The sequence below is a fragment of the Octopus sinensis genome, linkage group LG10, assembly GCF_006345805.1.
Source record: "Octopus sinensis linkage group LG10, ASM634580v1, whole genome shotgun sequence".
NCBI classification, from domain to species: Eukaryota; Metazoa; Mollusca; class Cephalopoda; order Octopoda; family Octopodidae; genus Octopus; species Octopus sinensis.
The window spans coordinates 86,549,371-86,561,870 of NC_043006.1; the positions used below are offsets into that span (position 1 = coordinate 86,549,371).

Sequence of the window (12,500 nt, forward strand, 5' to 3'; positions counted from 1 at the left end):
GCAAATATGCATTTACATGCTGGCTGTTAGAAATAAAGGGTGGAAAAGTAAGGATTAGTCGGTTATTTGTTTGTTGCTGTGTTATGTGATCTGTAAAACAATGTTGTCCAATCAGCGATAACTGCTTTTGATATTTTTTCAGTTAGAATGACTGATTTTTTTTCTTTATGTAAATAGAAAATGTCCATCTCATAATGACTGAGTTTCTGGCTATCTTAGTTTCTGCAGCTGTACATTATAGTAATTTAATCTATATATTGTTTGATGAAATTTTCAATTCCATTTTCTACCCAAATAAGACACATAGTATAGGGTTTTCATATAGTATTCTTTATAGAAGAGAAGACAGCTGTTTTTCCATCTTTGGTTATTTCCCTAAGTTGATAATAGTGTTCAAATGAGCTGGAACAGGAGCACATATTTAGGCAGGCAAACAAGTATGAATTCTTAGTTATCTATGTAAAAGAGTTTATTTATTAAACCAGCACATTTTAGGTTGAGCGGTAGAATCAGCACTAGATCTCAGGAATTCTGGAAACTGAAAGATAGTGGGATGGAAAATGTCCCTGTGACCTGGAATATACTAGATACCTCTTTTCTCATATATCAATAAGATTATGCAATACTTATTGGAAAAATCTTACATTCTAACCACAAATCACTTTTCTCTGGCATAAATTGATTTCTGCTTTGGATTTTTTTGTATTTCTAGTTTGTAGTATTTGTATTGAATGCATATGAGTGTGGTTATGAGTGCAGATGTTTGTGTGAATATGTGATTGTGTGCATGTAGGTATTAGGATGTGTGTGGGTAATTTTGTGCCTATGAGTAGGTGTGTGTGGATGTTTGTATGTTGTTTGTGTATATGAGTGTGTGAATGTGTGCTTGTGCATGTTTTAATTAGAATAGTTTTAATGTGTGTTTTTTGCACTGCATGGTCAGTGTCAATGTGAATAGTGTGTGTGGAAGCTGTATTGTGTTTTCATACATGTCAGTGGTTAGTTAGTAATTGTTTCATGATTTTGTACACAGAGTTATTTTTTGGCTATTTTTTTGTCATTAGCTTCTTATTTATTTTAGCTACTACAGTTAAAGCCATGACAGAACATTACTTACAGAATTGACTCCTATTTATATAGTTTCACTTGTATACTCTAAAATCCTTCTTGAGTATCGTTTTTTCTTATGATGCTTTGTAACATTACTTCTCAGAGCAACTTCCATGTAGTCACTGATCCATAATATTTTTTAATGGTTGGTCATGGTCATTGGATAAAAGTTTCAAGACAAAGCTTACAATCCATAGTTTTTTTATGAAGATAGTTATCTAAGTGTGGGGCTAAACCATTCTAGTGTAGGTTCCTCTTATTCTTATTCATTCCTTCCGATATGCCAAAATTTGGTCCAAGATTTGCTAGAATCTTTGACATTTATTTGTATTATTTTTCACCAGCATTTTAGAGAATAAGGAAACTAATGTATTTTTGATTGTTTGTCTCAACTTATTAGGTAATGCTTGTTCACAACTAACATGCAAAGTACAAACAAGGAAACAAACTGAACACACATGTATAATGTGGTTTTGTGTGAATATATATATATATATATTATATATATATATACAAAACGCCGCCCCCATCCAATGGACGGTGCTGAGTTGTCAAACATTTAAACCAAATTTTCTCAAACATGTCCGACCATCCCATAGGCCTCCCCTTTGAGAAACAGTGATTTAACCTAAATTTGAGACACCAGCAAAAGAAGAAATAAAGATAGACTTTCTTCTATTTCAAGAAAAACGATTTTACAAATGCACATTCCCACGGCTTTATCAATCGCATTCTCACCTCGAATCAATTTTTGTAATTTTATTAAGACTTATACACGCCCTGATACCGTCGGTGTCTACATATCAAATTTGAGTGCAATCGGATGGAGGATGCCTGAGATCCAAGAAGACACAGACAGACAGAATGGATTTTATATAATATATATAATAGATATATACACACACACACAAACATATATACATACACACAAGTTGTTTGGGTTAAATTCGACACTTTGCATAAAAGGAAAAGAAAATACAATATCCCATCCAAAAGTAAAAGTAATTTTAAAAACTCAGAAAATATCAACTAAATTATGAGTGACAGATAACAGTTTACTCAACGGAGCTGCCCTCAACTTTCACCACAGTCTCAAGACAGCTTCAGAACCTGGCAAATACCTTCCTAGCTGTATCCCTAGGAAGATCTTTGAACATTGCCTTGATCTTGCTCACGAGTTCAGCCTTTGTGTTGCAGGCAGAGCAGTTATTGTCTTTCTCAATCACAACCCACACATACTAGGTGGTATCAAAAAGTTTCTGGACTAGTTATGTTTAATAAAAAATAACTTATTTACCTTTAACATCATCTCCTTCGAAATAGTCACCATGTGCAGCAGCAATAAACCAGTCCCAACATTCCTGCCACTTTGGGAATCCAGCCTGAAAATCATTTTCTGTGAGTTGAGGACCCTCTGTGACTCACACTTGATCTTGACAGTGGTGTTAAAATGGTGATCTTTGAGCTGCATTTATCTTGGGGAAGAGATGGAAGTTCTCGGGTGCTAAATCTGGTAAATAGGGTTGGTGCAGAACTGATAGTATGTTGTTTTTGGTGAGAAACTTATGAGAGAGGAGAGCTCAGCGACTGTCGTTGTGAAGAATCCAATTCTCAGTGGACATTAGGATTGCCAGCATGGACCCATATGAGATACATTAGGATTGCTTACACAGACCCATATGATGGACATTAGGATTGCCAGCGTGGACCCATATGTCATTGATTGTTCTCCGATGATCCTTAGGATTAAGCTGATTAATTTTTCCCACATTTCTGGGGTAGTGCTCATGGCAGGTCTTCCAGATCACTCATTGTCTTCCAGGAATGTTCTTCTGCTTTTGAAGTACTCGTGCCATTTGAAAAATTGTACATGATCCATTGCCATGCAGTGGTAAGCTTGCTGATTCATGCTCAATGCCTCTGTAATAGACTTCCCAAGTTTAACACAAAATTTCGTGTTGGCTCTTTGTTCTAAGTTTCTGTCCATGTTGATGTTAGGAGAGACTACAGCATACATGTGATCACAAAACCACAAATTGCAAAGTAAACACAGCGATGTCAATTAGCACACTGCCTCACGAAGGCCACTGCTCGCTCTCATTATGTACTTCTATCTGTTGGTGCGCTACAGAACTAGTCCGGGAACTCTTTGATATTACCTCCTTGTAATCCATGGAAATACGATTGGGAGAATTGGCAGGCTAGAAATTGGGGCTCATGAAGTTGCAAAAATTCTTGGACAACTACTTCTGACTCTTTCTAGAGAGTGTATATATATATATATATATGTACACATGCACACACACATACACACACAATGGGTTTCTCTTAGTTTCTGTTTCACAAATCTACTCATGAACTTAGGGCTATAGTAGAAAATGCTTACTCAATGTATCATAGTGGGATTGAACATGAAGTCAAATGGTTCAGAATCATAAAGTGCATAGAATGGATTATATCACATATATATATATATATATATATATAATATATAGATATACACACCACAACATATATATATACATACATACATATGCACACAATCATTTATATCATTATACACACACACACAAACATATATATATATTGATACTTATATGTTATCAGTGATCTATATTATTCACAGTGCTAAGATAATTGTAAATTGATTTCAACTTACTTTGTAAAAGCACTTCCTTCATTTTCCCAGCCTAGTATTTTAATCTGGTTAATGATTAACTTTAGAATATAATTCTGGAAGAAAAGATAATAAAAGATACAATATTTAATGTAATTTATAGATAATTATTTATGAGCAGAAAATATAAAGTTGAAAGAAGTATACCAAATACATTTATATGTTGTCAATGGTGCATGCATTCTTGATAATAATAAATTTTGAAGGTACTCAGCACTTCATTTAGTCACCTATCCATTCATTCACTTTGCCAGCAATTGACTTTGCCATTAACTGATGCTCTGGAGAATAAATTGATAGTTTGTGTAACATTTGCATACCAATATTGTTTGCTTAAATTGATGTTGGCCGCTCTCTTAACATCAACATCTTGTAGATGAGTTGGAAATTATTTCAAAGCATTTAAATCGAATTTAACTAGCAGTAGCTTGACTTGTTAGAAACAGCAACCAAATCACTCTCAAACTACCTCATACCCTGTCAACTTTCAGTAGTTGAGGAAGTGTGTAACTTATGTCATCACTGTTGAGCTTTCTTAAATTGAGATAATGTTTTGCTCACTTCAGTTGCTTTTGTCTCATTTTCTAACAAGAGCTCTCAGATGATAATGAAAACCAAGATTTGATCAAAATATTTGGTAACATTCTCTGCATAGGATCATTGGTGGAGTCTTCTGTTTCTCATTTGACATTTCTGGTCTTCCTTTTTTTTTTTCAGTCTTACTCAGACAACCAAGATTACAGAGATTTCTCCATTTCTTTGCAACAGTTTCATGCTACTTCAACTGGATGCTTCAGAGTGTGAGATTTGGCATGAAGATGTCTTTGAATTTCAGCTGCAATCTTCCACGATGACATTTTCATGTTGTCTGTTCAGAAGAAAAAATAACCTTTGGGGTGTTTTATTGTCAGTACTTAGAACATGGCCAATCCACCATAATTTTAACAGATTTGGATAATAACCAATTGAATAGTTTTCCTCATAGATCTGTTTGACCAGGACTGACCAGAGGTTAATAACAACAACTGTCATTAAAGTCAGTATTTTGTTTGTGAATTTTCTGAAGTTTTCAACATTTGCATTGCAATTTCAAGATTAAAATGGTTACAGATAATTAAAATCGCTTAATATGACTGTACAGTGTAACATTTATTTGAACCATATAAAATAGACACTCTGTGGGTGCATAGCTTTTGTGCAATGCCGAATAGTATTATTTTTTGAATGTCATAATAAAATGTATGAAGTCTAGATGGACACAGTCATAATCAGAGAATATAGGTGGTTACAATTTGACAGGGGTAAAGCAAACAACCACCAACACCATATTCTTTGATGGTGTTGCAAGCCAAAGAGAAATACTGGACATCATTCATCTCTAGGCAAAGGAAGAAGAAATTTATCTCAGAAAGGGTAAGAGGGATGGTGATGTATCTCTAGTTTTCTCTGTTTGTCTTTTCAGATAAAATTTTAAGAAACCTTGATTAATAAATGAAAGAATGTGTGCTCTGTTGATTGAAGTAGGGTATGTGGAAGTGTGTACTTGGCTTTTAAGATTAAGGATGAAGCAAGGAAAAAACAAGTGGAGCTTATGTGTCACACACCTGTTTAAGGGCTGGTGATACAGCATCTGGGAAAAAGGAAATATGGAGATAAGAAGGTCACAACCACAGAAACTAGAGGTAATATTGTCTATTTAGCCAACATTCCCTTTGTGGCAGCAGGTGATGAGTGCAGAAGGTGGGTCTACATGGATATTGAGTTTCTGATGGTTTCAAAACACTACATGGCTATCTTGGAGTTGTGTTAGGGGAACAGAACATTGAGAATATTGATCAGATTGATAATGAGGAGCAGAAGATGCAGTTACTAAATTTAAAAGTAAGAGCCATTAGAATTTTGAATGAAACGCTATACAGTGTTTGTTCCATTTATTTTATGTTTCGAGTTCAAATCCCATTGAGATCAGTTTACTTTTCATTCCTCTGGAATTGATAAAATGAAGTAGTAGTTTAGTAGTTGATGTAATCAACTGATCACTACCTTTTAAGGATTGCTTCTTTTGTGTATAAATTAAAGCAATTATTATTGTTATGAAAGTAAGGCACAGGAGTGGCTGTGTGGTAAGTAGCTTGCTTACCTACCACATGGTTCCAGGTTCAGTCCCACTGCATGTCACCTTGGGCAAGTGAATTCTACTATAACCTTGGGCCAACCAAAGCCTTGTAAGTGGATTTGGTAGATGGAAACTGAAAGAAGCTCGTAGTATATATATATATATGTATGTATATGTTTGTGTGCCTGTGTTTGTCCCCCCAACATCTCTCAATAACCGATGCTGGTGTGTTTACGCCCCCATCACTTAGCGGTTGGCAAGAGAGACTGATAGAATAAGTACTAGGCTTACAAAGAATAAGCTCTGGGGTTGATTTACTCGACTAAAGGCAGTACTCCAGCATGGCCACAGTCAAATGACTGAAACAAATAAAAGAATAGAAAGAAAGAATGCTGGACAAAATACTTCATGGAATTTCTTCTAGCTTTATGTTCTAAGATCAAATTCCACCAAAGTTGATTTACCTTCCATTCTTTTGGGGAACATAAAATAAGTACCAGTTCAGTACTGGGGTCAATGTAATCCCCCAAAATTTCAGGCCTTGTGCCTATAGTAGAAATAATTATTATGAAGGTAGGGAATTGGCAGAATCATGGTGAAGAAATGCCTTGCAATATTAGTACCTCTTCTTTACATTTTGGGTTCAAATCCTACCAAGGTCAACTTAGTTGTTCATCCTTTCAAAGTGGATTAAATAAAGTACCATTTGAGTACTGAAGTCAATTTCCAGTAACATCTTCCCCACAAATATCTGGCCATGTGCCTGTATTACAAAAAATTCTGTGTTTTGTGGGTTGATCTATATCGTATTCTTGATAATTAGGTCACTTGATTCTCTTCCAATACTTCATATACAAATAGCGATCAAAGAGTGAAAGCAGTGATTTCTTATTTTCATGGTACAGCATCTTGCAAGTGAGAAGTGTTAATAGTGTGAACCACAATTACACACAACTGTGGAGAATATGAGGACCTAGTAAGCATTCAGCATAATAGCCACTATGCAGGCTTTATTTTCTGGCACTTATGAGAAAGCAAAGAGTTGTTAAAGCAATTTAAACAATGTTATGACTAGGGGGGGGGGGTTATGATATGAGGTCACTGGGAATGTTTTCCAAACATTGAATGATTCACCAATAAACAGTAATGTAAATGGTTCAAAGATGTTTCCCCATGATAGTAATAAATAACTAATCATAATGAAAACTTCAGAAAATAACTGTTGAGTCTTTGTTGTGTGATTTGTTATCTCTCCGTTTGGATAAATGAACATTATCATTATCACATAACAGGAAGCAAAAAAAAAAAAAATAGAAGAAAAAAAGAAGGAAAAAAAGATTGAGGATTTTTTTTAATATATAGAAAATAATTGGAAAGGAATTTTTATTTTAACAAAACAAAAAAAAATGTCGAAAATTATATTTTTTTTTTCCCTAGGTACATTGATGATAAATAACTCAATATAAACTGTTATGATTAATTTCGATATACAAACCATTTCTAATGTAAAATGAATTGGGGGAAAAAAACATACTTTCTGAAATAATAAAACAATGATCAGATGGCTGAGTTGGTGGTGAATCGCTTATGGGATATGATAGTACAAAGCCTCCCATCATGGACTGTTTTCTGTGTTTCCATTTAATTTTATTTTGCTTGTTTATATCCTAATCGTTTTGCTTTTTGCTCTCTTATTTTTTTCTCCAGTTTGATGCCTATATTGCAATTAAATGAAGTTATTAATTAAAAACAATAGTAACTATGGTTATTATTAGGATTGGAAACTGGAAGAGCTGAGAATAACTGTTTTGTGGCATGGAGTTACATTCCTTTACTTCTTTGTTCAACTCCTGCTAAAGCCAATTTTGGTTTTTATCCCTCTGTACAAGGGTCAAGTACAGATCTTTCATTACATTAAGCTGTTGTCTCCCAATGCCTGTTTTCTTATAATCATTTCTCTGTTTGTATTATTTATCCTTACAATATCCTTTCATTTATTATCTTTCAAACAAATAAAGAAATTATAACTATTAAAATCAGAAACTACTACTACTATTATTATTATTATTATTCTATGTTTGACTTTTGCTTTATATTTGTACAAGTTGGCTCCAAGTCTCACCCAGAGACCTCAAGAGACAACAGGTTGGAAGTTCATGTTGTTGTTATGCCTAGTGTGCCATATATTGGGGGGGGGGAGTTTTTGGTGTTGTACTAATGAATGTCTAAAAAAAAATTTCTTCTTTTTCTTTTTTTTTTTTTAAAACCCAAAATTATGTTTGTTTTAAACCTTGAGATTACATAGAAAGTATTTTGCATAGGATATGAGCAGTTCCCATGAGCACTATCTTTTGAATTTCTGCCATTTTTGGGTTTCCTGGTATCTGAGTTAGGTAGCTATCAGCCCCTTTTGCTATCATTCCCAGGGCACCTATGACAACAGGTATTGTTTTAGTCTTCAGGTTCCACATTTTGCTGATTTCTATTTCAAGATCTTTATATTTGCTCAGTTTTTGGTAGGTCTTGACAGATACGTTTATATCGATTGGGACAGTCATATCAATGAGGAGGCATGTTCTTTGTTTGAAGTCTTTCAATATGATGTCTGGCCTATTTGCATCTATCTTTCTGTCAGTTTGAATGGTGTGAAGTTCCAGAGGAGTGAGATGTGGTCATTTTCAAGCATTGGGGGTGGTTTGTGTTCCCACCAGTTTTTTTCATGGGGTAAATCCAGGTTTTTGCAGATTACCCAGTGAATATATTGTGCAGCTCTATCGTGTCTGTTGAGATACTCTGTAGGCGCTAGAAGACTGCACTTGGAGACCACATGGTCAATGGTTTCATTTTGTTGCTGGCATACACGACACGTTGGACTGCTTCTGATCAGGGTTAACATAAAGTACCAGTCAGGTTCTGGGGTTGATGTAATTGACTTACTCCCTATTCTCAAAATTGCTAGTCTTGTGTCAAAATTAGGTAGAATTCTTCATTTTATTATTATTATTGTTATCATCGAGCATGTAGAATCATTGGCACACTGGGTGAAATGCTTAGTGGTATTTTGTCTGTCTTTACATTGTGAGTTCAAATTCTGCCAAGGTCGACTTTGCCTTTCATCCTTTCAAGGTTGAGAAATTAAGTACCATTGAAACACTGGGATCAATGTAATGGTTGTTGCTTTGGTTTAGTTGAGCCGTTGTAAGTGTCACCCTAAGACCTAAAGAGACTATTTGATGTTTTACTGTTATTTATGTGTTGTAATTCAGAAAAATCAAATCAAATTCTGTGAATTAAAATTTCATCAAAAATTGGTTGCAATATTTGCAATTTTGAAAGGTTTTAAAAGATTAAAATATTCTCAGATTGACAATGTTTTCCTTAAAATGTACCCTTGAAAACTTTCTTTTTCATAATGCTGATACATTTGGGTTTCCTAGTATTTGATTATAGTATTGAAAAGTACCATTTGATATTATTCCCAAAGCTCTGATCATCACTGATGCAGTTGTCATTCTTAGGTGCCACATTTTTTGAGATTATTATTATTATTATTATTATTATTATTATTATTATTATTAATTATTATTATTATTATTATCATCATCATCAGTGTTACTACTACTACTACTACTACTACAACTAAGGTGGTCAGCTGGCAAAATCTTTAATGTTCTGAGTTCAAATTCTGTTGAGGTCAATTTTTGCCTTTCATCTTTTCAATAAAATAAGTATCAGTTGAGCACTGGGGTTGATGTAATTGACTTACACGCCCTTCAAAATTGTTGGCCTTGGGCCAAAAATAGAAAGAATTATTATTATACTATTAGAAGAGCAAAGTATGTAATAAATCAAATTTACTTCTGTTCATAGAACATTACAATATGTCAACAGTATGCCTGTCTTCTTCAGGTTCAAAATAAGATAATAATGGAAAATATTCAGAAATGTTGGAATTCAAAAATTCAACAAGACTATCTTGCAGTCCTTCCTTGATATATAAAATAGACACCATCAAGTTTCACTTATTTGTAACTGGGAAAACAACTCTCAGCTTTGTATAAATCTGATGAAACTCTTCTGTCATTTTGGTCATTCCCAACCAGGATGTTATGCTAGTAACTTATATATTTATCTTAGTGTGTTTTAAATTCTGAAAGTTCAATGGAGTCAAAATATTTTCTGAGAATTTGTACTTTAAGGTGTTTGTGACAATTACAGGTGTCCAAGTATAATGCTCAGCAAGTTCCATTGAGGTAGTGTTATTGTGACTGATGCCATGCTTATCCCCATTAAATCTTTTGAATTTTTAATTAAATCGTATAATGTTTAAGGCATACAGCTGTGTACACCATATGAGAATCATTACAGGTCCCACATTCTGTATAAATCTTTTAACATTTTTATTCGAAATTCTGATAGTTGACCTAACTTATGCTGTTGCACAATGAGAGCTTACCTCTCATGCAACTGATTTTAGAGATACAATGTTCAGAAACTCCGGAGGTTTGATTACGAGCAGAGATGCTTGTTAATATTTGTATTACATTTTTGTTATGTCTAAAAGCAACAATAGATGAATGAGGAAATATTTCTTTGAAATGAAGATATTTTTGTGAAACATGTTGATAACTATCATGCAACACTTCTGAAATGCTGGTGAGATTTTGGTGCCAATTAATAACTTAAAGGAACTCAATCCAAATTTTTTACTTTGACTGCTATAATTAGGCATGAAAGTTTGACATTCATTAATCCTAGCTGTGTCAAGTTTGATTTTTTTTTTAAATTGTGATTCACTATAACCATGTTTGATGTAATGATACACAAAATCATTTGCATGCTTCCAATAATCTCCTCTGACAATACAAATCCATCTTATTCACAAAAATTGGGACTTTGAAGTTGGATTAATCATATGGTTTGGATGATTGAAGCACTGGTGAAGATACAAGTGGTATGACATAGGTTTACAAAATAGTTCTGTCATATGCAACTTTCTGGAAACTTAAATAAATAACAATAATTATTTATTTATTTTAAGGTCTAGTTTAGTTCTTTAACTGAATTTGTTTGTTGCAGATATTTGCTTTATTAACCAGGTAGTCAAAAATTTCACTTCCCAATCATATGATTCTGGTTTGAGCCCACTGCATGGTACCTTGGCAACTTGGACAACAGTATTCTGCCATGGCATCTTGTTGACTAAAATCTTGAGAGTGGAATCTGTGTAGTAGTTTATTGTGTGTCTATGTGTCAGTACAGAGTGCTTGAGTATAAATATATTTTTGTGTATGCATATGAATGTTTTTTTCCTCTTTTTAATTAAGAGTTAATTTTGACTTGCTATCTACCTGGCTGCAAGGCTGTGAAAGAAAGCACCTTCTTTTGTTCCTTGTCCTTTTACTCTTAAGGTCTTGCGGATTTTTACAGTACCAAATACTGTGATCATTTGTGACATATGAATTAAGAAACTGCGTTCTCTCCCCAAGAAGCCAAGTTCAACCATGTTTTGCTTCAAGCAAGCTGGTAAGCATCCTGTTACTCCAATAATAATAGACATGATATTGAAAGCATATCTTGGATACTGGATTTGCAAGCACCTTATCCAGTGTCCATAGATGTCTTCTTTCCTGCTTATTTTTCTCACCACATTAGTGTCCAGAGAGCAGCTGATTTCCACAGCAGGGCATATATATTTTTTGTCATCCAACACAACAATATCTGGTTGCATTTTAACTTACATATGTATATCTATATATGTCTGTATGTATGTACTAGGTGCATGGCCTGGAGGCTAGGCTGTTGCCCTCTTGATTGTAAGAATGTGGTTTTAATTCCTGGACCATTTGTATTATTGTGTTCTTGAGCAAAGCATTTCATTTTATGTTTCTCTGTAGTCACTTCAACATCTGGTACACTGTGCACCTGTACACACAATGTCAATTTGAAGAAGTGAACAAATATAAAGTTCAAATATTTGATTACTATAAAGAAATCATCTGTGCAGGTTGTTCAGCAAGAATTTGTGGAACTCTCAATTATCCACAATGTATGTAGATACATGTATGTATATTTGTATGTATTTCCCTCTCTGTTTCTCTCTCAATATATACATATCTATATATATATATATATATATTATATATATATATATATGATAATTATAATAATTATTTGAGGGAATATTATTCCTAACTTACAGGGAAAAATTCAATTTAGAAATACTAAATCAAATTTCACAAAATATAATATATATATATAAAAATTAGAAAAAACCCACTTTTATCAATTCAAAATGAACAATTAAATTACACCATCTAGAAAATGACATATAATAGAAAAATAAAAAATAAAATAACAATAATATACCGATGATTAAGTAAATTGCAAAATAATAATAAAAATGTATATATTTGGTAGAATAAGGACACGTGTTTCGTGGCTATATTTAAGAAATGATTATAGTAAAAAAAAATTATATATATATATATATATATCCAGGTTCAGTGAAGGCGCATGGCTCAGTGGTTAGAGCGTCGAGCTTACAATCGTGAGGTTGTGAGCTCGAATCCCGGACCGGGCTGCGTGTTGTGTTCT

At 33.7% G+C, this 12,500-nt stretch overlaps 1 protein-coding gene across 1 annotated transcript in view; it reads right to left on the reverse strand.

Moving 5' to 3' along the window:
* LOC115216696 (endoplasmic reticulum aminopeptidase 1) overlaps positions 1 to 12,500 on the reverse strand; it is a 1,296,444-nt gene that overhangs the window by 61,162 nt on the left and 1,222,782 nt on the right. Inside the window, exon 16 of the mRNA XM_029786223.2 lies at positions 3,770 to 3,843. Coding sequence (XP_029642083.1) covers positions 3,770 to 3,843 — 74 coding nt within the window. The remainder of the gene's footprint in view (positions 1 to 3,769; positions 3,844 to 12,500) is intronic.